The sequence below is a fragment of the Rhodnius prolixus genome, unplaced genomic scaffold (assembly GCF_049639745.1).
Source record: "Rhodnius prolixus isolate KJV_2025 unplaced genomic scaffold, Rpr scaffold_2, whole genome shotgun sequence".
In the NCBI taxonomy this organism is placed as follows: Eukaryota; Metazoa; Arthropoda; class Insecta; order Hemiptera; family Reduviidae; genus Rhodnius; species Rhodnius prolixus.
The window spans coordinates 36899009-36925563 of NW_027411592.1; the positions used below are offsets into that span (position 1 = coordinate 36899009).

General features: G+C 34.4%; 2 protein-coding genes across 3 annotated transcripts in view; both read left to right on the forward strand.

Moving 5' to 3' along the window:
• LOC141449560 (larval cuticle protein A3A-like) overlaps positions 1-26555 on the forward strand; it is a 684900-nt gene that overhangs the window by 640446 nt on the left and 17899 nt on the right. The gene's annotated exons all lie outside the window — the stretch shown is intronic.
• LOC141449563 (larval cuticle protein A2B-like) lies at positions 20602-22745 on the forward strand. The gene is made up of 2 exons (XM_074119112.1): positions 20602-20651; positions 22278-22745. The coding sequence occupies exons 1-2, from the start codon at positions 20643-20645 to the stop codon at positions 22677-22679; spliced, it is 411 nt and encodes a 136-aa protein (XP_073975213.1). The 5' UTR covers positions 20602-20642; the 3' UTR covers positions 22680-22745.

Here is a 26555-nt window from a genome sequence, read left to right on the forward strand (position 1 = left end):
CGACGCTTAAAGTCCTGCGGATTCTTCTGGAACAGCTGCAAACCGTCCTTGCAACACTTCACACGATTTCGTTTTTGGTCAAGCGTGAGCAATCGCGGCACCCATCTTGCGGATAGCTTTGTCATGTCCAAATGTTGATGCAAAATATTATGTACCCGTTCATTCGAGATGCCCACAGCACTAGCAATCTCACGCACCTTCACTCTTCTGTCATCCATCACCATATCATGGATTTTATCAATGATTTCTGGAGTAGTAACCTCAACAGGGCGTCCAGAACGTTCAGCGTCACTTGTGCCCATATGGCCACTCCGAAAATTTTGAAACCACTTATAAACTGTTCTAATCGAAGGTGCAGAGTCACCATAATGTTTATCAAGCTTCTCTTTAGTCTCCTGAGGCGTTTTGTCTTTCATAAAGTAGTGTTTAATCAACACACGAAATTCTTTTTCGTCCATTTTTTGAAAATCACTCGACTTCCTCGATTCAAACGAATGCCAAACACAAAGAAATAGACCGATCTGGCTGAAACTTGGTGTGTGTTCTTCCAAGAGATGCTACTAACTAAACATAACCTCGATACGCGCCAGTAGTGCTATCTCTCTGACTTTGCACGGACTTTTCAAACGACCCTCGTACAACTCGACATTGGGCTAACTTGGTCTATCTAACTCTACTCTACTCTATAAAAGAGCCCAAATAATTTTTTATCGCATTGCAGGGCTTAGTAATCCAAAAAGTTTCATTAAATGAATTTGACTTGGAAAATTTCACTTTTCCCAGTGTATAAATATTGTATTTTGCAGGAATTTTTCTCATTTTTGAAAAGTCCCATTCCCTTCCCCCCCAAAAAACGATTATTTATTTGTTAAGTAAGCTTTGAAACCCTTGTTTTTGCCTTATTTTGCTCAAAAATGTCTTTTTTATTGATTTTGAATGTCGAAATTTCATTTTTATCATTTATAAAATACATCAATCTGTCGGAAATTCCCTCAGCTTCAAAATGCATGCATTGGTTTTGCAAAAAACTGTATTGTTTTTCCATTTATTAGGCTTAACAGTGCAAAAAAAAGCCGTTTTTGACCTGAAAAATTAAAAAAAAAAAAAAATCCGCAACGTAAACCGATTTGGTTTTCAGTGGATTTTGGTTAGTTTTGACCCAAATAATAAGGAGAAAGAAAAATTTTTCATGTTGGTGAACTTTTCAATTAAAATCGTTCTAGGCGAACCGTGTAATACTACAATAGGTACATAGATTTCTACTGACATATACCTGTTTAGACTGGATGTAGGACAACAATCAACAAAGTACAAATCTTCCAAAACAGAGTACTGCGCTTCGCCTTGAGAGCACTGTGGTTCGTGTGCAAGGAGCAAACCCTCAAGTAGTCAGAAAAAGGGCTCTTAAAAGACTTAATATAAACAGGAGGAATCAAAGAATAATCGATAGTCAACCAGCTACAGAAGCTGGAACTAGACTGGGAGAGCCAACAGTTTAAACCTAAGTTACCGCAAGACATACTTCATAAATTCCACATTTATTATATTTTACGAACATTTACATTTTAAGTTTTGAAAGGAGAAGACGAAAGGAAATGGAGATTTGGCACATTCTATTGAACATGGTTTCATTTGAAATGGATATTTTGCTAGAAAATCTAGTTGGTTGGGTGATTATTAATCGTGAAATATAATAACATCTAAAATTTGCTTTGTATTGTAATTAAGTGCGGCGACGTATAGGACTTAGTAGGCAGCCTTGCTTTAAGTTACAAAGGCTTAAGTCTGTAACATAATCCTATACCAAATTTTCTAATGAATGTGCACATCTTGTTAAAGTAAAATTAATAAGACTGATCCTATTATCAAGAATATTGGAGCTTGATATTCCTCGATTCCGATTGGTCCTCAAGTTCTCGTGTTCATGAGTTCCCTCTTCCATTCAACCATCTGTACCGTATTTACAGTAAGTTCTCTGTGATCCAATTAATGCATTTATTCTAACATTTACAGGCAAAATTTATTTACATCTACACGCAATTCAAACGTAAGAGTCGAGCCACTATTCTTGTGGAAGATTTTCACATTACCTCTATTTAGAAGTTAAGTAGTATTAGCTTGTTAAATAAGCGTAAAACATTTTTACATTTTTCTTCATCGGCCAGCATAGCTCAAGATCTAGAAATTGATGACCTCAATGGGCGGCACTTAGCACATACTAATAAAACTTATTTATTTATTTATTTATTTTGTGGTCTTGTTTGCACATTAACCCTTATTATTTTATGAGGGCTGGAAAAAACCAACATATTGGTATGCAAGATAAACTTACAGTTTAAAAAGGGATGATTAAACGCAAAAAGTACACAAATCAGCAAGTACCCATCATTTCATTAATGCTTCTTTGATATTTGAGTAATTTTACTATCTTCACATTTCATTTATATTTTTTAGAATTTATTAGATAGCAAAATTAAACTGCGAATACAGCACTTCCTTTTAAGAGAAGAAAGAAAAATTAAACTGCGATTGCAGTACTACTCCCTTAAAGGCAAAGAGGAATTAAACTTCGTACAAACACGATTACAATACTTCCCTTTAGAAGTTGTAAGAGCAATATGGCACTTTGGAAGCTTAGGAAGCTGGAGTCACTTAGGGAAGCTTAACTTCTTCTTGGTGCTAAATTTTATCAAAATCGGACTAAGTGTTTTATAGGGGCGGATGTTGGCCTAGTGGTCAAGAGCGTGGCTTTGTACTTAAGTGGGAGATCCCCAGTTCGAATCCCGCGCTTTTTATTAGAAAAAATTGTTTGTAGTAAAGTATAGCTCCCGCTCCCGTCCACTACACCTAACTGATAGTTGGACGTTAAGCCCCGCCTGAAAAAATAGACGATTACTTTACATTATTTTTACACCTCATACATGGAAATCGGTTCGCGCGTTTAGAATAAAGGTAGCAATATCGAGATCAAGAAAATTTCATGGAAGTGCCGCTTTGGCTCATTTTCAGAAACTTTTTTCTCAAAAATCTATTAGATCTATTAGAAAAAAAAAATATATATAAAGGAGGATTTGTCTTGCATTATAACGAAAATTGGGAAATTTTATCGTAAAAAAAAAAACTTGTCAAAGTTGGATGTTTTTCAACGTTACGCTTTCTCGTGCACTTTTTGACGATCAACCCGGACAGTTTTAACTTGTTACAAAGTAAGTGAAACATTACTTTTCTCCTGTTGGTTGCTTCAAGAACTGGTATCTGTGCGACGCGAGTGGTTCTGTTTTAAACACCTAGTTTCCTCAACTGAAACGCGACGGCTTATTGGTGTGGCATTTTTGGTAGAAGATGTTCTAAACTTTTTTAAAATAATTGATTGAACAGTTTAAAATCTTTTGATTGGCAAGTTTTGAAAATGGTAGAATTTTAAATGACTTTTCATTCTTAGTTTTTTTCACGAGTTGACTACTTTCTGCCATGACATTGATGAAAGGCGAGATTAAACATTAAAGAAGCAAGCAGAAGAGGGTGTGTTGGCTTCTGGGATTGGTCGTCTCTAACTATTTAGAAGCTTGGGATGTAATTAAAGGAAGGGATGTGTATTGGGTGATCTGAATGATTCCTGAACCTCCTAGAAGTTCCTCAGTGAATCCAGGTAAGTGGTGTCTACACCTGGAGGAGCTGAAGGTTGAGTGGTCTCCTAAAAAGGTGCTCGATAGATCTATTTCGACTGTAGATCGGAACAGGTTTTTTTTTTTCAGTGCCTCCGGACATTGTTCTTTCGTTACAGACAACACTGTCCATCACCGGACAGTGAGCTGTAAGTAGCTCCTAGGAAGAGAAAATTTAAGGGTCAGCAGCTGGATTCGAACCCGGGTCCTCCGCGTGGGTGTCCAGTACGCCAACCGCATAGCTAATCCCTTCCCTCAACAGGTTGTTATCACTTGTAACTAAAGTTTGTGGAAATACTGTAATACGGATGCAACATCTCTATAGTTGAATAGAATATAATTTTCAGAAAACAAAAGAATAACAACAATCTTGTGAAAAATATTAAATTTTACCGATTTTTTAAAAATATATGTTCTGCTGTAGACTCATTTACACGTTGTGATGTTTTTAGTGGTGAGATATCTGACGCCAGCCTAGAGTGGGAGTAATGGTAGATATATAAACTTATCGCCAACCTCCACTATTTAGAAAGAGATTTGGAAGCGGAGAGATCAGTAGTGATACGCTTGCGAATAGTATGTATAGTTATTTTACTAGGATATGGAATGAATCATAGATTTTACTTCAGTAAAATAAAACATCTTGTAACGAATTTGGCAGTTACCCAACAAATAAAGACGTAACTTTCTTCGGAAATTATGTGAATTTCGTAACAAGCAACCTTAAATGGTTTTTGTTAATATAAGGCTCGCCTAAGGTAAGCTAGGACTTTTCCTTTTTCCAGCGCACTGCCTGCCTCGGTGTAATCTTCGTTACAGACAACACTGTTTATCATCGGACAGTATGAGCTGTTCGAAGCTCCTAGGAAGATAAAATCTAAGGGATAGCATCTGGACATCCGGGGATTTCCGCGTTGGAATCCAGGATACGCTAACCACTCATCTAATTAAGGAAGAAGTTCCTTTTTATTGGCAATGGCTAAAGAAATCTTTTTTGAAAAATTGTTTATTGTTATTTTGCTTGTTACTATTGGTGCCCTTCATTAGATGTTAATTGGGAGCCCTAACATAAGTAGACGTTTAAAGACATTACCCATTTACTCTTTACTACAGCTTATATACTTACAAATATTTTGCGAGCTTAATATTTTAACAACTATTTAGAAAATAACGTGTAAATTTATTGACATAAACACATTTGTTATTCTTTATTGCCATATATTACTTCAGAAGAACCATTATTGTATGTACAAATTCTGTAAAAAAAATTCCTAATTTTCAAGAAATGTTAAACAGTTTTCCTTCTTTTCTCTCTGTTTTCTCTATCATCTTACCTTAAGAATGTCGTTAAAAATCATTAAGCTTGTGTTTACTTCTTCAGATTGATCCATCAGTTAGTGAAGGAAGGCAGATATGGGATCCTCCACTAAGCGCTCACAACGATCAAAATGTACCTTCAGCTGTTCCACTTGACGACCGCGGTCGTAGTGGTCGTGACAAAAACGTCACTAATGACGTCATTATTTTCGCTCACGCGAAGCTTACTACGCCCCACCTTAAGAGATGGGTCGAAGTGGGCGTTCAGAAATTCGGCGCAATTTTTAAAAGCAAAGATTGCGACCGAAAAAATTATATCAGGCAAATGAAAGTATCTCATGTAAATAATTGAATGTGTTTCTCCTTTTACATACTAAATCACTGAACAACGACCAATTACACTTTGTTAGTTAATAATACGTGGCTTAAGTTTTCGCTTTTCACTATTTCGATTTTGTAAAATTGCATTCCACTTTTCATCGGAACTAGATGAAGAACTTTCTAAAGCATTATTACGTTGCATTAATAAATATCCTGTGTTGCCACAAAAGACATTTTAATTTTATTTAAACGTAAATTTTATAAATACTCCTCGAAAATGTATTATAAAAATTGAATTATATATATATATATATTTAATATAAGTCAACTTTACCAATAATTAATAAAGTTTATTATAACTGCTTATAAAGCGGGGTTAAAATTAAAAAACAACCTCTTCAAGAATCTGACTTATTTTCGAGGTCGCCATTTGTAATGTTTACATGAACGGTTAAAACGCCCCATAGTCCATTCCACTTGAGTTTTCGATTGTAACACTCGCGAGCAAGTGGAACGGGCAAAACCGCGGTCGTGAGCGTGATCGTTGTGAACGCTTAAGTGGAACGCACCCTTAGTATACTGTTTGGATTTTCAAATAATTCAACAATCTCTGGACGCAATATCCATCTTGTGCTAGAAATTCTTGTTAAAATACAAAGTTTACGATAATCTGCAACTTAGGGTAGGAATGTTTCTTAAGACAAGAATTGGTAAGTCACGATTAATGAGTAGAATAGAATACTAAAGAGTGACGAATTATGTACTGTACATAATAAAAAAATATTGGAGACTGTCTCTTTCTATTCGATTGCACTTCATATGATGTTAAAATGATGATGTTCAAAAAACACTATTTGTGCCGTTACCTAAATAAGTCCATCTCCTCTAAACATCAATATTTTCATGAGTGGAACAATATAAATAAAATTACAAACCTTAATTTGCAAGAGATGGAGTGATGTAAGGAAAAGCGAAAACATCTCTGTAATAAAATGATAAATTTATAACTGTTTGTAAATTTCTTGATATAATTTGGAAAAGTTGAATTAAATAAGTGAAAAAAGTGCTAACTCTGGCTATGCATTACAGGTGAATCGCATCTTGATTAGTGGGTGAAGGTGTTTTGTGGTTACAAGGAAGGTAAAGTTTCTCTAAGCCTGAGTTCTCCTTTCTGGTAATTCCACCTCTCTATCTCTTTCTCTCATGTATATATATATATATATATATAAGTTTATATAAAGGAAAGAACCAAAGTTGGTGAAAATCGAATTGGAAGACTTTTGCCGACACTTGCTGAGCCCAATGTTGGCAGCCTCTGACAGACAGGTGCTCGTAATTCGTTTAGCTAGGAGGATAGAAGGATAGACTGTGCGGAAGGTATATTACATTGAACTCAGGAGTATGGTGTGCTAGTTAGGGTAGAAGTCTCCGTCGGTCTTAGTGTGTGTGTGTTGCCAGTGAGCGTGGTTAGCGAGTGTATACGTAGAGTCGATGTGCTGGCGTAGCCATGAAGTTGAGAAAGTAATAGAAGCAGAAGAGCTTTCTCACTGGTCCAATAGCAGCCTCCCGGACACCCTCGTTTAGCCATTGGTCCTGCCACACAGTTCACTATGTGACTCCAGTTTATCCTTCCTTATTCAACCAAAATAAAGAAAGAAACAAATCCTTTCCAAATGTGTCCTTTCTAAAAGTATAAAGATATTTTTAAACTACATACTGATATTAAATTATCTTATTTTATTTTCTGAGCCAATTTAAATTGATAATTATCATATTGTGAATTAAAATATTGATAATTTATTATTGATATTATTCTAGTGTAGGAGGGAATAGTGATATCATAAATTCAGGAAATCTTTAACGGATAAGAGAAGCCGCAGAATAAGTCAAAAGAAGGTGAGAGTTGTTGATGGTGTCGATTTTCAATTTTGAAATTAAATAAAACTAAATCTCGAAACATTACTTTCACTCTCCGCGGTTTCATTTCTTCCTGCCAATGTTGTCCGTTATCTTGGGCTGTATTTTGGCAAGAAATAAACGATGTTAACAGGGCGCTACACCGACTACTTAAAAGACTAACAAACGACTAATTTATAATTCTATACTAAAACCTACCTGAACATACAATATTGAAGTGTAGGGTTCAACGAAACGCTCCAGTAGTAGGAAGTTGTACGTTCTAGGCCACTTTTCAAAAACTAAGTCCAAATCATTTAATATGGTTGTACGTTCTGGGCCTCTTTTCAAAAACTAAGTCCAGCCATCTCCTCTGTTTAACATCGACTCTGACTGGACACATAACAATTCAAACTTCTATTATTCCTTCTATTATTGCAGTCTTAATAAAATATAAATGTTTAATTGAATTCAGATTCAATAAATGTTTTCATTTTTTCTATGTATTATTTAGACACACTCTAAAAATTTATTTTTTCTTCAACGAATTCAATCTCTTCAGTCTAAAATTCTTCGCACTATCATTAATTTTATGTTTTAAATCTAACTATCCACACAGACTTAGTAGTTCCTTTTGTAAATCAAGTTGCTCGAACTCGCAAAGAAAACTTTCATCACATCTTACACTCCCATTCCAATCCTCTTGTCCGCCATTTATCATCTAGTCACATTCCAGATCATCTTCCTTGGCGATTAAATTGCCAGTAACCTCGTGATTTTCTCTCTTCTCAAGATGACATAGGGAGTGTCCTCTCAGTTAGTGAGTGCATACTGGCGTCAGTTATTCTCATTGTCATTAACACTGCATTGCCAATGCTCGAACTTAGTCAATTATTGCCAATGTAGACAGTCATATTGACTCCATAATTTATTTTTATCTTTTTTTATATTGATTTCAATTTTAATAATAAAATTTGCATTAAAGGATGAGAAAGAATAGGAATTAAGGACGAAAAAACAAATTTTGTCCAACAAATCGGCTTTAACATTTCACGCAGAAGAAATTAACTTCAACTTAGGATCGCAGTAATTTCAGTATTTTCTAGAACCCTGATTGACTGCCTTCCGATCAGGGACATTTTCATTTTTTTAATTACATTCACTAATTTTTCAATTACTGTATTTCGACTCCGGACCACCCTGGGGCCTGGTTAAGAGCATTTGGTCTAATTCAGTCAATCAGAACTAGCTTTATTTTTTTATTTTTTGAATTTTTCTCGAATAAGCCTCAATCTTTATGTAAGTTCGCTCGCTACAATTTTCATTGTATACCTCTAAGTACATCTTTATCTTTTATTCATTCTTTTTATTTCTGTAAAATGCTTGTTAAGGCATTTGAGAAGGGTTGGGTGGGTTAAGTTCCATCTGCATGTAATGCGCTCTCATAGTATCTGTGAAACAATGATAGGAATTAATTATTAGTAAAATTTGTCAACATTTGGAAGCTCCGTACTATCTGACAACACTACGTAATGATCTTCAAATTCCTTTCCTAAGCAAAAAAAAATCCTTCATTTGAAAAAAATCATTAATCCCCCTCCATGTTCGTTCAAATCCTTTAAGTCTCCAGCTGGTTCCCTCCCTATTCCAATAAATGAAGGAATGAAGAAACGCTCATGTTCGCGACAATTTTATTAAACACTTTGCTATAGTCATCATTTAATTTATTAATCATCATAATGAAACTGAGAGGGGAGTTGCTATCGCTGAACTATAGTGTCAGTAGATCTGAGAGAGGGTGTATTTATGCGCTCTGCAAAACTGGAGATATCAAAGATACGGTCCATTTTGTGGGAACTTGTCCTGTTCTGAGAGAGTTCCGTATCAGGTGGCTAGGAAAGGTCTCCATCAGTCGGAGGGAGGTTATTAACCACCTGAGAATGGACAGTACGGTTGGCGGAGTATCCACAGATACACTCTTGAAGCTTGCTGTTATCGAGCATTTCTAATTGAGCAATTTAATTATGATCCTTAATCTTTTATAATGAGTAATCTATATAAACAGTCTTCATAAAGAAAGCATAATTTACATTTTATTATCTAAATTTGTAGAACCAGAGTAATACCAAACTCCTGGCAGACGGCTATTAGCCATGCCTTATTAGGCCATGCCATGGCTAATAGCCATGCCTTATTTTGCTTTAGTCCAAACTTTAAATATTGTATACAAAATAGTGTAATATGAATAAAGCGTTTATTATTATTATTATTATTATTACTATTATTATTATTAGTCATCATTTAGCAAAATCTGCAAATGGACTCGCTGTTGTTCGTTTCCCTTCTTTACAATGTGAATTTTTACTGGATAAAACTGTCACCATGCCACATGATTCCTAAAGAACCGCTGGTGGAGTGCGAAAATTAGAAGTACGTATTTTTTAAATTAGATAATTTTGAATTAAATCGGCAACATTTGTTTTCACTTAAACCCAGTTATGGCGGGTTTTTACTTCCAATAGGAGGCACCCAGAGCCTCGACAGTCACCAATATCATCTCTGAGGAAGTCGAGTGAGTAGTCACACAAGATTTCCAATATTTTACCCAGTTTATCCAAACCAAATAGACTATCTGTTTGCATATTTAAGAGTGAAGACATAATATGTTGGGAAATGAACCTTTTTCTCTTCACGACAAACCCACGCCAACTGGATTGGATCTAATGGAAGCGCTGTCTCTGTAAATCAATTTGATAAAAGTAAAATATTGTAAGGTGATTGGGATGTAAAGAAATACTATTATACAAGTTCTATGACATATAGCGGCACTATATTATTGGCCTTATCGGTTAGAAATATCCAGTCTCCACAATGAACATCACAAATTTATGTCATTTAATAATAGCCTTGTGACTATCGTAACGAAGTATTCCATTTTAACAATTTACTGAAACAGTCGATTTTATCTGACAAATTGTTTATCAATCGATAGCTAATTCAATTTTTATAAACCAATAAATAAATAATTTTGCTGTTACGTCGCACAATGGTACACTACAGGACGCTTTTCAGACCGAAACTGATCTCGACAGAACCAGCGGTTCCTACCCTTCCCATAGTGCAATAACCACTCTAATCTCCAACACCTTAGCGTCATCGATACCACAGTTTTACTTTATTTTAAAGTATCCTTTCTACAAGTAGTTGGCAATTTCTTCGCCACTGTTCTCTATTCTTTTATTAAAAAAAGTATTCGTATTAGGTACAGTTTTCAAAACAAAGTTTACACAAAAATAAATATTTCAGGATCCCTCTTTAGTGAAAATAGGTACTTGGTTGACTTGTGTGAAAATTGATACTTTTCTTACGAGTGTAGAATACTGCGATACGAGTCCAAGAAGAGTAAGGAAGCACGCACAATATCTTCCCTACGGTCAAAAGAAGAATTAGAATTGAAAAAAAAAAAATACAATTTTTTAAAAAATTAGAACATACTAAAATAAAGTGCACAATGGTTGCTGCGTTACATAAACAATGCTTTCAAATTGATCTCATCTACTTTATAAAAATAGTAATAAAATAAATAAAAAACACAACGAAGAAACTAATCAGGCAGAAAACGAGATATAAACTAATGTACTAATGTCGTAATAAGGCAGGAAACGAGTCAGTATTAAATAATAATGTACAAAATTCATTATTAATGAACATCCTAATATTATTAGTTAAACAACGTAAAGACTAAGTTAATTTCCTTTGTTATTTAAAACCCTAATTTTGTGAATATTTCTTTGAACTAAACAAAACCTTTAGGTGACTTACTTCTGTTAAGATTGGTGCTGAAGTTAAAAAGTGACGTTTCTGTCGTTAGTATCGTTTATTTCTTGTGATTCTAATTAGACATACGAGAGTCGTTTGAAAAGTCCGTGCAAAAATAAAAACTACTTAATTTTTTGGGGTAAACCTTTTTTATTTTTCAACACAGTCTCCTTTTAGGCTTATACACTTCGTCCAACGCTGCTCTAGTTTGTTGATCCCTTCCGAATAATAGGATTTGTCCAAGTCTGAAAAATAGCCATTCGTTTCTGCAATCACCTCCTCGTTTGAATAAAATCTTTTTCCCGCCAGCCATTTCTTCATATTGGGGAACAAATAGTAGTCCGAGGGAGCCAAGTCTGGAGTATAGGGGAGATGCGAAACGAGTTGGAACCCTATTTCCATTAATTTTGCGACTACAACTGCTGAGGTGTGAGCTGGTGCGTTGTCGTGATGGAAAAGGACTTTTTTGTGGGCCAATCGTGGGCGTTTTTCTTGCAGCTCGGTTTTCAAACGGTCCAATAACGATGAATAATATGCACCGGTAATAGTTTTACCCTTTTCCAGATAGTCGATGAGGATTATTCCTTGCGAATCCCAAAAGACAGTCGCCATAATCTTTCCGGCCGAAGGAACGGTCTTCGCCTTTTTTGGCGCAGATTCCCCCTTGGTAACCCATTGTTTAGATTGTTCTTTGGTCTCAGGAGTGTAGTGATGTATCCATGTTTCATGCACAGTGACGAAACGACGCTTAAAGTCCTGCGGATTTTTCTGGAACAGCTGCAAACCGTCCTTACACGATTTCGTTTTTGGTCAAGCGTGAGCAATCGCGGCACCCATCTTGCGGATAGCTTTGTCATGTCCAAATGTTGATGCAAAATATTATGTACCCGTTCATTCGAGATGCCCACAGCACTAGCAATCTCACGCACCTTCACTCTTCTGTCATCCATCACCATATCATGGATTTTATCAATGATTTCTGGAGTAGTAACCTCAACTGGACGTTCAGAACGTTCAGCGTCACTTGTGCCCATATGGCCACAAGTTTTTTCAAAATTTTGAAACCACTTATAAACTGTTCTAATCAAAGGTGCAGAGTCACCATAATGTTTATCAAGCTTCTCTTTAGTCTCCTGAGGCGTTTTGCCTTTCATAAAGTAGTGTTTAATCAACACACGAAATTCTTTTTCGTCCATTTTTTGAAAATCACTCGACTTCCTCGATTCAAACGAATGCCAAACACAAAGAAATAGACCGATCTGGCTGAAACTTGGTGTGTGTTCTTCCAAGAGATGCTACTAACTAAACATAACCTCGATACGCGCCAGTAGTGCTATCTCTCTGACTTTGCACGGACTTTTCAAACGACCCTCGTATTAGTTAAACAACGTAAAGACTAAGTTAATTTCCTTTGTTATTTAAAACCCTAATTTTGTGAATATTTCTTTGAACTAAACAAAACCTTTAGGTGACTTACTTCTGTTAAGATTGGTGCTGAAGTTAAAAAGTAACGTTTCTGTCGTTAGTATCGTTTATTTCTTGTGATTCTAATTAGACATAGACCAAATTCGCATTTAATGCACAATGTTTTAGAGAATATTGATTTACACAAGTTATAATCTTAAGAATTATGGAGTATCGTTATTGTATAAAATAATTGTCAATTACAATATATTATTATTGGTATTAGAGAAAAATTAAATTAAAGAAAATAAAAAATTAAATCATTTATTAAGTCGTTTTTCTAATTCTGCCCAAATCGGGGCTATTGCCCTACTTTTTAAGTTTGAATGTTTATTTTTTTTTTTATCTCCTGCTATAAATAAAAAGCAAGATTGGTGTAAAAAATTTATCACTTTTATTCTTTTAATAAGTTTAAATCAATTTAAATTTTTAGACCGTTACTAAATGTAAGGCTTTATTTATCTATGGTTAATTTTACACTGCAATAGGTTAACAATGTAAGTTTGTGGTATTGCTGTGTAAATAATTATTAGAAAACATATTGTATGCAATCTGCATTGTGCAAGCGCTAATGAATATTAGGCGGATATGCCCACTCGAAATTGTGCAATTTCTAGCCAGCGATTGTTATTTGGAGTTCTTTGTAAGCAAATCAAGGCGCACCTGAAACTGAATATATCGATTTCAATAACGTTATTTACTAACGATCATATAATATTACTGGTAATCTGATATTATTCTCATATATAGAAATATATTCGCTCTGATGTTTTTAACTCTGGTAAACCTTCAACTGTCGTCACTGATAGGGAATTATTTCTTTTTATTTAGTTATGTGCTATTTATTCGTAGTAATGGCTGTTTTCGAATTAACTAAATATGTTTTACAATAGAAAAATTGTCACAAGATTGTTACCTTTTGCTTGCTTAACGATCAAATAAAAACAAAAGGCTTGCTTTGGAAACTTAGTTTCTCATAATCTTTTTTGCCGAGACTTCTTCATTCATAGTGCTCAGGATCTCTTTCAAGTAATCCAATATTTAGTAGCTTTTTTCTGGTCATGATTAAGGTTCCTTCCTTGTACAGATCTGGTGCGCTACCTTGGGCTCTTTATAGGCAAACGACTCACATGGAAACCACATACTAGACTTAAAAGACAAGCAATGACAACACGTGCGAAACTTCTTTACAGACTTCTTGAACCACGCTAGAAATTACCCATTGAACTCAAACGCTTAATATACAACACTATTCTGAAACCTATGTGGACTTACGGACTAGAGCTGTGGGGTTCAGCCAAACCTACAAACATACGGACAATATAAACATTTCAGTCAAAACTCCTCCGACAGATAGCTGACGCTTCTTTCTACGTGACTAACCTCACTCTTTACAACGACCTCAACATCCCCTTCCTACACCAATTCGCAAAGATTAAATATCAGAAATTCCATACTGCTCTCTCCATTTGCTCCAATCCTCTTGTGCTGTCTCTCTCGCCTCCTTTGACAATCCTCCTCGCAGACTGAATCGCCAGTGGCCCCGCGATTTCCTTGAGGACTGAAGACCTAAAGATCATTATATCCTATAGAGAGGGCTTCCACTGGGTAGTTTCTCTCCTCCTGCTCTTCACGTACCAATTAATCTTAGTACTTCCTGATTTACTTCTTGTATACGAGGTGTGGCCATTAAATAACGAGACTGATGCTGCTACAGAAAAACTATGCATGCGCCAAATCTTAACGACTGACAGCTGTGCAGCGTCTCACGTTTTTTTGTAGAGAAATCTGTCTGACCGGAACCGTCGTTTGTGTAAGAGGCGTTAGTTTCGTTTTGCCGAAAACATGATACTACACATGTAGTAGAGCAACGAATTGTCGTGAAATTTCACATCAAAACTTGATAAAACCGCTACTGAAACTTATCTTTTATTAAAAGATGTTTATGGTGATGAATGTTAATTACGTGCGCGAGTTTTTGAGTGGTTCAAGCGTTTCCAAGATGGCCGAGAAGACGTCGGAGGTTATAACCGCCCGGGTCGCCCTTCCACGTCCAAAACGGATGAAAATATCGATTATAATTAATCAACATTACTACCGTGAGGTGCTTGCTCAACTCCGTGAAAGATTAAGGAAAAAACGACCCGATTTGTGGAAGAACAAGTCATGGGTTCTCCATCAAGACAACGCGTATATGTATATACAGATTGTAGATAACTTAATAAATCATAGAAAAAAAAAAGAAAATAAAAGGTTCTTTACATTGTATGGTGTTTTGGTTGATACGTTTGATTTATACTGCACTAGTTCTACGTTAATCAACATCATTGGATTTGAAAATTTGTGGTAGAATACCAGAAGGAAACGATATCTCTTCGACTTTGCAAAAGATCCATTATTGACAATGCTCCGTCGTGCATTGAAGCTAATAGTAAAAGACGATCTTTAGACTGACAGGGACTTTTCTTAAGTGAAAATGATAAATATGTAATAACCAGTGATTTAAAACATCCATGAATAGATGATTTGCTGCTGTTATGGCTTTTCCGGAAGTATAAATTATTTCCTTTGCTCATTCGTGCTCATCCCACATCCTATTGTTTTTTTCCACCCAGCCTAACTAAAATTAAACAAGTTAAGATGGATTGAGATGGATGGACCAAACTTCACCTTTCCACTAACTTTAGTTTGTAATACGCTCTTTTACCCACACGCGCAACAAACTGAATGGGAGGCTGAGTGCATTAAAGGATGCTTGCTAACTGTGCGTCTGTACACAGCCTCAGTTTTTCTCTAGTTTTCTATTGAAATGGATGGCTATAGCCATTAATTTTACTTTCATTTATTATCCAATATCTTTTTCTGGTTATTACACTCTATTTAAAAAAAGTATGCTCTTATTTTACCTCCTTCATTTTATGCTTTTTACAAAAAAAAAAAAAAAATAGCAAAACAATAATATGAGTAAATAAGTTTTAAATAAGAGTTGATTTTTGTTTACTAACCTTCCAGGTCCTTTTTTACTAATTTTTTCCTCTGTGAACTGCTTTATCAGAACCGCATCCTCTGGTTACTTTATTACTTTATAATATATGGCAATATCCATCGCCAGAAACTCTACTATATTCTCATATGAAATGAAAACTTAAAACTACCAACACCTCAATTCAAATTCAAGAACCTCTAACGTGCGAATAGTTGAGTTGATTTTTTCTGTCTTAAATTTTGTACTGTGGGGTTCAACGAAACGCTCCAATCTTCAACGAATTCAAACTCTACAGTTTAAAATTCTCCGCACTATTGTTAACGATCCTTTTTATGTTTCAAATCTAACCATCCATACAGACTTGGAAATTCCGTTTGTAGGTCCAGGTTGCACGAACTCGCTATAAAAGTTTTCATCAGAACTTGCACTCTCATTCCAATCCTCTCTTGTCCGCCATTTATCATCTCATCACCATCCAGATAATCCTCCCAGACGATTGAAACGTTAGTGACCTCGCGATTTTCTCTCTTCTGAAGAGAGTAGCTAATCCTGGAGACGACTTAAGGAGTGTTATCACTGGGTGGTAACTTCTCCCTTCAATTAGTGAGTTTGTGGTGGAGTCAGTTATTGTCATTGTTACCAATAGCGCTGATGTAACTTAACAAATAAATTAAAAAAAAAAAAAATTGTATATTGTGCTTCGTGCATGGGAAAGATCAATAAGTTCTTAGCTTATGTCAATAAATTGTTGATGTTATTAATGAAGGGTCATAAATTATGTAGGCATATTATGTATACATTTATGTATTAGGTATTTCACTTAAATATGTTCACCTTGCAAGACTGTTTATGCCAAATAATTATTTAAGCACAAATCAGAATGCAACGCAGAAACGGTAAGGTTAGTACAAAACCCATGATTGGATTATAAATTATTAGGAATTTAAAATCCATTCTTTATGTAAACCTCCCTCGTAACTCGTGATTTCCCTTTGTGCTTGCAAGTAAAAGGGCCTAGACTCAGGACAATAACCACCTTTTACGTCAGGACCTTAGTTTTTCTTAAGTAAAAAATCATTTTCTCCTTCTCTAATCAAACATTTAAGTAAAGAACGAAATATTTCAAGAAGCGATCATCAATAGAGAAATATAGAGATAAAAATGTATTTTTATAGGTTGTCCTAGATACTCGATTCTATGAATGTAACGACTTAAATTGAAGAGGATGTAGTAATGATATAAAGCAATGATTTATTTCCTCTTTATGTTTCTCTTTGGCATGATGGATGAGTTATTGATATTCCATTTTTCATTGAGAACCTTGCTTACATTTCTCCACTTCTTCTGATTTCTTTTTATTTATTTATATCCTACATTAAAATTAGTGACTATATTTTTTATCTATTTACTATAATGTATTAAGAAAGATTCAGAGGTTAAATGGAGGCTCCTGAATTAATTAGTCAGTTAACGAACATTTCTCATCGACCGCCAATTTTTTAAATAATCCAAAACATTTTTTTTTTTATTTTTTGAGAAACTTGAGCATGATGAAGTGCTTTTTAAGATGAGAAGTGAGACTTTCCTTTTAAAGAACCGCTCTTAATCGACCCCTTCTTAGGCGACGTGTAACTCTGTAACGCGATATTTGTAGAGGATATTTAACACGGCCGTATATTCGGTACTTACTGAGTACAGGATACACATATTCGTAACGAAATTCTTTCTACGCACTTGCATTTATTTTTTTGTTTTTGGGCGGCGCAGATTGGTTTAAAGTTTTACCCTGTTTTTTTTCCTCTGCTTTCACAGATGCGTTTTTTAAATTATAAGTATTTTAGTTCTTCGGATTGTTGTTTTTTATTTCAATTATAAAATATTTATTCGTTGAAATTGCTGGAATACAACTCAGCAAAGAGATTTTAAAACAATGATTCTGTATCGATTATTCTGTTTCGACTTTTTGCTTATTCATTTACGTATTTTCAATTATAAGCGTTTCAGCATGTGAGATCATTGATGATCCAGAACTGTCTCATACGCTGCTCATGTATTGGGGGTTGAGAAAAGGTATATTGCACTGAGACGCACTAATACCAGATGAGACACTGCAGCACTCCTAATGGTAAAACAGCTCATCCATGTATTTTAGTACAGTTCGAGAAGGGGAGCCAGCAGCCAGAAACGGCAATAGAAGATAACTACTTTTTGAAGCCAACTCAACCATCCCCATTGATCTTCCGAAATTTTCTTAAAAATCCCCTTCTAACACCCGACAACTGTATTTTCCTCGATGTCTGGAAATGATTCTCTTTCGCCTATCGCTCAGCTAGACAAATAGGTCCTAGTATCACATGTCAATCCTATCCATAGGGCAAGTCCCCATCCGTTTCTGAAGGAGAGTTGCTTCTAGGTGAAGGGGAGTACTTCTAAGAGGAGGAGATCGGATTTCACCCTCTGCCTCGTATTCAAGACACTTTTTTTAAAAAGTAAGCCTATCTTTTTATCATTAAATGCAATATTAAAACTGTCCGGTAGGACAGTTGTATAAGGGTTGATCGTCAAAAAGTGCACGAAAAAGCGTAACGTTGAAAAACACCCAACTTTGACAATTTTTTTCTCTTTTTCTACAAAAGATAAAATTCCCAAATTTTCTTTAAAATATAGGGCAAACCCTCCTTTATAGCTGTAATTTTGTTGCAACAACCTAGATCTAATAGGTTTCGAGAAAAAAGTTGCCAAAAATGAGCAAAAACGGCTTTTTCAGAAAATGTTCTTGTTCTTGTTCTTTTTGTTGTTCTTGTTACCTTTTTTGTAAATAACTTAGCGCCTAAACGCGATTTTCATGAATGAGGTGTCATTCGATTCGGAATTTTATGTAGATGTGCCTTTTGGGGGTCTCGACCCTGTACATCGAATGGGGGAGGAGTTAGCCCCCTTAATGTAAGGCCCCCTCCAAAATTATTATTACTAATTACTCTGTAAATCTTGGCCCGATTTTGATAAAATTTGGTAGGATGATAGAGTTAGAGCTCCCCTATGTAACATTAAAGCGGCGATCAGCTCTTACACTTGTTAAGGGGAAGTATAGCAATCGTTTCAAATTATCGACACGTGCACCGATTTACATGAATGAAGTGTCATTCGAATCGAAATTTTGTACAGATTTGAAGTCTCGACGCTATGTCTCATCAGGAGGGGAGTTCGCCCCACCCAAGTAAGGCCCTTTCTAAAACTATTATTACCAATATTTCTATAACGCTTAGTCCGATTTTGATAAAATTCAGCTCGAATAAGTGGTTAAAGTTCCTCAACGTTGCTGTGAAGTGCTGTCATGCTCTTGCACCTACTAAGAGGAAGTACTGCAATCGTTTAAATTATCAATGAGTGAACCGATTTAAATCAATGAATTGTCGTTCGATTAAAAAATCTTTGCCTCTTTTCCTTTTAGGGAGAAGTACTGCAATCGCAGTTTATTTTTCTTACTCCTCTTAAAAGGAAGTACTGAAATCGCAGTTTAATTTTGCTATTTACGTACAAATAACTTCCTATGTTATTCAAAACGCTTTTTCAAAACAATTGTTATTGAGGATGGTTTGGGGGACCGCAACTATAATCATTCTTTAAAAAGATCTCTCCAGAGGTAGTTACGGTTACGACTTAACACCTTATAAGGTTATAATGATAGAATTGCTTATTCCAAATTTTAAAAAAATTTGTAAAGCAGATATGTAACTTTGCAAAATAGACAAAAAGGAAAATCTATCCAAAAGGTACAAAAATCTCCTTAACAAAAACTTACTGTTTAAAATGTTAAGTATAAGGGTTGATTAAACGCCAAAAGGTACACAAATCAGCAAGTGCCCAACATTTCATTAATATTTAAGTAATTCTACTGCATTAATTTTCATTAATAAGTTATTTTTTAGTATTTATTAGATGTCACAGACCCTTATGCTGGCCACTTCATTTATATTTTTTTGTTATAATTATGATAAATCACATATATGTACATGTATGTTAAAGTAGAAAAAGACAAAGTTAGAGTAGGCTACTGTCTTGAATTCGTCTTACCGAAATATTCGAGAGCACAAATAACACACAGTTAATAACAAGTAGATTATTCAACAACAATTATTGATTTCTCAATTGTAATTTAATTTAGTCCCCCTAATTTTACTTACAGTAAAATACTGGAATAATTAGCTGTCCTAAAAATATGCATATCTTATTTACTTTATATTACATATATACAACATTGTGGGATGAATACCTAGATTGAGAATGTAATTGAAGAAAACTATATTTTTTGCGATAAAGCCAGATAATTATTACCTATTACTATAAACGTTTGACTACTACATAAAGTAACAATTACATTAATCGAAGAATGAACTTAAACCGACGATTTTTATTTAAAAATAAAAATAAACAAAATCATTGATGTATGTTGGTGTGAGTTTTTTTTAAAAAAGGTTTTGAATTTTTTAGCCCCATAATTTTTTTTTTATTTTTTATAAGGTTTTTCTTTTTAACCTGTAATTAATAGTTGGATTATTATAGATAACTAGATATTACAGTCAATCTACAATGCTACTTGAACATATATTTTGTAGACGAAAATGGCCAGCATAAGGGTCTGTGACATCTAATAAATACTAAAAAATAACTTATTAATGAAAATTAATGCAGTAGAATTACTTAAATATTAATGAAATGTTGGGTACTCGCTGATTTGTGTACCTTTTGGCGTTTAATCAACCCTTATACTTAACATTTTAAACTGTAAGTTTTTGTTAAGGTTTATATAGCGCTGAATTTTTATGCAAAACAGTATGTTTATCTAACAACCCAAAGAATATCAATAACTAAAATAACAAAAAATCTCTAATAAATTATTTTGTTAATAGAATTCTTTTTTAAAACCAATAAAGTAGCAAAAATTTGAAAGCCAAGGTTGGAATTCTCCAATATCTCTTTGGAGAACTAGAGATAACTGTTCAAATTTCTACTAAAGACATTATCATCAAATCTTTTTAATCTTCTTTTTTGGTATTAATAAAATAATTTATAAACTAATGACTTCCTCATCAAGGATGTTTGCCATCTTGTATAAAAGACATGGTCGCGCTTTCAGAGCAGATCAGTCCATTTGAGGAAGTACAGTTGACATCATGTTCAAAGTAGGTATTTACCGTATATGTCTATTTATTTACCTATTTACATTAAATAGTGATGATGACAGTGGTTTAATTTTCCCATGATGGCGGACAGTTTTTAAAATTTATTAATTGATATTTACAACTGTAAGTACACCACAATAAAAGTTCTTACGCTGCTATTCTATGTCCATTAGATAGAGACAATATTATGTAAATATTAAAAATACATAGTTAACTTATTGTAAAAGTAAGTCTTGCGGCCTCTGGCACGTCAGAGACGGTGATGGCTACTTGGAACAAGAGAAGAAGCCTTCTGTAGGTCTAGAGGGTTGGATTGAAGAAGAAGGCTTTCATTGGAAGATCCGGTTTTTTTTTAGTAAGGACCTAGTGAGATTTTGCGAAGGATTTTTAATTGTAAGGATTGGGATTCATTTGGAAACTGTCCGTTTCGTTGAGCCTCCACCTTTTAATCCTTTATTTTCGAATTGGTAGTAGATTTCTTTTATAAATCGGCAGTTTGTTATGTAGCGAGAGCTTAGAATGTATAACTGGCTGAGAAGAAGTCTTATCGTGTGCTAAACTCCTGTCGTTTCAGTCTCGTAGGAGAAATCCTTGATAGTCGGCTGACTTAATACTTAAATCTTAAAATTAATTTTAATGGTGATGTCAGAGATGATACCCATCAACTTCGTCCACATGAACTCGCACAATTCTTTTTTTTTACCTCTGTTACCTGCAATCTTAAAGTACTTAAAGTTTGTTTTGGGGTTTTGTAAGGTGCGCAACAACAAGGGTCCTTTGCACCTAAACTATACTGTAGAATAGACACTTTACTACACAGCCTAACCTACACCTAGTCAATCTGATCGATACAAACCTAACGGTTGGCCTAACTCCTATTTTCTTCTAACCTAACTAACTAATGTTGGGGTGGAGTACTCGATATTCCTCGCACCCCATAGAGATCTAACCTAAATTTTAAAAAAACCTATTTACACAATTCATGAAGCCAGAAGTATATTTTCTTATTAGGCGCCATGGTAGCCGAGCGGTTAGAGACGAGACCTGTAAAGCTAATATGTATTGTGGTACTGGGTTCGATTCCCGGTCTTTTAGGCCTTGGATTTTATTTAATGTTTAATAAAAGAAATTTACAGTAAAGTAAATTTGCTAGTTGCCTCCGTCCGCGACACTAAATTTGGTAGTTGGATGTAAAGCTCACCTGAAAAAATAGGCAATTACTTTACTTTATATTTTCTTATTCTCAAAATAACCATTCTGAACTAATTTGCTGCGATTCAATCAACACCAATTTTTCACTTTAAAGGTGTCTTTGCTAGCCCACTTCGCAACAACTACAGGCATCAATAATTTGAAAAAACCTAGAATCAATTTGAGAGAATGCACATTCACGCTTAGCGCTTATATTCGAACCTTCTGCGATTGCTTTATTTTGAGACTTGGTGGATACACAGACACATTATATCAATTTATAAAACTCTACTTTTTCATTCTCAGAGAACTTCAAAACAGATATTCTCGGCAAAAATAAAAGTCGAGAATCAGTTAGATTACAATACCTTCTGTTATTGGAGTTAGGGTAAGAAAACTATAAATTAATTATACCTACTTTGTATTTTTTTTCAGCTTATATGTCTGTTAGGATTTTTAGCTGTTGCCAATGGCCAGCTCTTGAAGGCTGTTGCTCCGGCGGATTTCGACCCAAATCCATCTTACTCTTTCAGCTATGACGTCCAGGATCCAGTGACCGGCGATTTCAAGTCTCAAAGTGAATCTCTTAATGGTGAAGTAATACAAGGTAGCTACTCTCTAATTGAACCGGACGGTTCCAGACGTATAGTAGACTATACCGCTGATCCAGTCAACGGATTCAACGCTGCCGTTCACAAAGAGGCTGCTGGTGCCCCAGTTCTCGCCACCAGAACAGCTCCCGTGCTTGCCGCCAGAGTTGCTCCACTTGCTGTTGCCAGGGCTCCAGCTGTAATACGTAGAGCCATCGCTTCACCCTATGCTCGCTATTCATTCTAACCGAATGAAATGAAATTGTACATTGAATTCTTTAATTAACTGAATTAAAAAAAATTATTTATTTTATCTGAAAACTCATTTTAATATTTTAAAACTAGGTTTCTCACCTAATAGAATATTTAACAAAAAGGTAAAAGGAAAAGGGAATGCTTTCCCAAGAAAATTTTACTACTTTCAAATGTTAGCGTCTTAATCCAGGATAAACAACAGAAATACTAGTTTATCTGATTCCTAATGTGAAAATTTATGTTTAATGAGATGGATTTTAATGGATTTAATGAGATCGCAATGGCGAGGAATTAATTTTTTTTAAAAAAATTCAAAATAAGAACTTTTTAAATATTTGCCCAAAAGTTTTAAGTTGTCTGAATCTTCCATGTTCCAGCTGCTGAGGATTGTAGCCATCAATACTTTCATCACTTGCTTTACGAACTTTCAAATTTACCGAATTTAATGAATTTAAATAGTAAGCAAGAAAGGAATTGTAAACAGTTGGTTTCAAATTACATGTAGTAATCTTTAAATTAACTACAAACTGGATATAACAAGTTGTTTTTAATAATACATCCGTACAGAACGTTGTGGCTGAACATTTTTAAAATATAAATTTGGTTCTGGTGAAGGAACTTTATTTTTGAACTAGTTACTGGTATCGCTTTCAACAAAAAATCTGAATAAAATGGGAATAAGTTTAGCTAGCTGTAAGGAATAGATTCGAACTTCTAAATGAAAGAAGAGAACTAACTCGAATTTGACTGTTTTGAAAACACAACGAAGATGTCTGGTGAAGTAATTCCTCCAAGAACTGTACAAATAATTTTTCTTAACAATTGTTTCAAGATGAAACTGTCAGGTCCTTGAAATTAGTATCACCCTTTTTTATTAACGTTGAAGTCATGCTTGATAAAATTGCAAAAAGCTGAAACAAACTGTACGGTTTATAGTTATACTCCCTTAGACAATGAATTCCAACCTTACGTTTGAGTTGGACATTATGGTGATAAAAATTGACGGTAGAATTCATTTCACCTGTATCATTCTAGATTGCGCAGTTGAGCGAAGATTTCGACGGCTACTTCGACTTTGGAATGAAGGCGCCAAATATAAAGAATTTTTTATGAACGTAATAAACGGACGCTCCAAGGAGATGAAATGAAAACATTTTCAGGGAGTTAGTGGTTCTGCAGCTATTCCTGTCATATTTATATGCTTCCTCAAAAGAAAATGCTCTATGACAGAGTAGATTTCGTTTTGCCAAGGTTGTGTATAGTGCAAGTCTTGACTAAGGCCTCTCCAGGAAGTTCTTGAAGTATTACATTCTCAACATTTTTCTCCAAAAGAGTATGTGTCCTCGTGAACCATACTTCACCCATCCAATGGCAATTTTACACGAAATGCTCCAAAATGTTCAGAGACTGAAGGGCATCCCGCAAAGTCTGCTCATTGTCCAGTCTAAACTGAATTTAAAGTTTCAGTTTCACTTTTTGTGAAAGTTCATTTCGAAATTCTATGAGATCGAATAGTGCCTCTCAGGGTGTACTTAAAATGTAAAGTAGGTTAAGAAAAATATGAAAATAAATTAATGTAAATAATGAAAGTTTTCTTGTATACAAGACCCATTGAGTCGGATTTGATTTCATCACGCCATGAGAAACCTTAATGAGATTATGCAATGTTTTTACAGGGTTGTTTAATTGACTTTTTCATTTTTGTGATTTAAACAAAGCCAAGTACTGGGTGAAAATACCAGTTAAAATATCTTTCACAAAGCAGAATTTAATTATTGACGTCATATGTTTGATACTTAAAACTCAAAAATTGGTCTTCTCAAAGCGTTACTTTGGGAGAATTTTTCAAGTATGATGTAAACAAAAATTTAATTTAATGTCCTGAAGTAATGTATGTACTAGTTCTCGTAATTAAGTCAATAATTAAGTTTATAAACAATTTCCAAACTTCATGATAGCATCCCCAATGAACCATAGTTGCAACTTTGTTGAGAACGTTTGGTACCATCGTTGTTTGTTGCATCGCTTTCAGATACGTTTGCTAATTAGTAAGACCAATTATTATGTTATCACATAATATCACCACAAATTCGCAAGATAAACGTTTGGTTTTATTCTGATTAATTTTTGCTCTTAACATAATGTGAACAAAACTTTACTTTTTAATGGAGTAGCAAATAATTTTTAAATAGAATTAGTTTAATACTGTAATCTTTGTTTAAGACAAGAACTCTTTTAAATTTAACTTTTTCCCGTTCAATTTTTGCGTGTAACCAAGATCCGGATTCCTCAACGCCATTCCGGCGCAATAATTTTTATGGAAGTTAGGTTTTTAGTTACAGGTTCAAATAAGAGGTTATCGAAATTCTAAGTTAGAAAGAAACAGCAAGATCAGTTAAGTTGATGAAAGTTGTTTTTCATTTTTCGTCGACTTACACAATAATAATAATTCCAGATAATTTACGTACATTTTTTGAAGGACCTATACAAATTAAGAACTATAACTTTTGTTGGATCTTTTTAGGAAAATTTGTTTTAGTTTGTATTGTGAGGTGAAAGTAGGCATCCCTCTAACGTGTTATTTTATTGAAAAACTAGATATTACTATAAAACTAGATATTCGAGGTTTCCAATTTTTTTGGTAATTAAACGCAACTCTCCCAAAATTACCAAATAATTATTAAACCTTCTTGTTTGTAACAGATGTAAAATTAATTTTTAGCCATTTTGTGTATGCTTGAGAACATCTAAAGCTCTTAACATTTGATTTTTCTTAGAAAAATCACTCGGAAAACGACTTATTTCCCGGTGTTAAGAAAAATACTAGCTTTACTGTCTTGGCAATATTTTTATTAGAAAGGGGATGAAAAAATACATAAAAACGACCTATCGCGTGCTCTTCTTTCTCTTTGATAACAAGTTAAAAAATTGAAATATGATTAATAAATACCAGATTTTGAAATGGCCTAGCACCTTTAATTTTAAAGATATTGAATTGCGGTTTCCGGTTTCTTGCATAACTTTTTATACTCTTTAAAACTGTGTATATGAAAATGGGGGTCAACTGCAAACCCTCACTTTTGGTCGCGCGTCAGCCGCGTATGCGGGCAGGAATCTAAAACCAAGTCACATATTCTAAAACTAGAGGCGACAGGCAACAAATTTTTCCTCTACCATTTTTTGCTCAGATCAACCGTTTAAGCATGAAATGCATTTGAGCCGTCTTAAAATGAACACCCTGTATAAAACATTTTATTGTTAAAGATTACTCTACAGGGTGTTCAGCATAAGACTACGGTAACTTCGGGAGGCGATTCTGGGCATCATTTGCAACAAAAAATTCCATATAAACTATGGATCGATTCGGCTCCGTTTTATAGATATTTTTAATTTTATGTTTTTTCAAGGTGTTTCTACTTTTTAGCAAAACGTTGTCTATATTTCTCAAACTATTAAAGCTACAGCTATTTTAATAAGCTCATTAGAAAGAAGGTTAAATTTCCTTTTAAATAAGCTAATTTGTATTCCAAAATAATAACATTAAGTATTTTACTTTGTGGCCCAAACATAAGAAACAGCAAGTTTCTAATTTTTTTCAAAAACTTTGACTTCAATTTTCTCAAAAACATTTTATATGAAAAAACCGTGCACTATTCAAAAAAAACATCTGGATTTGATGATTCTGATCAGTTATATTCTTATGGTAGGTAAATTCCTTTCATAATGCCGACGCTGTTTTGAGGCCTACTTTTTTGCAATTAATCACAGATTTCTGCATCAATTTTTAACATAACCCCAATCATTGTATACCGTTCGAAAGGTGATCGTATGTAGATGTTTTTCCTGAATAGTGCACGGTTTTTTCATA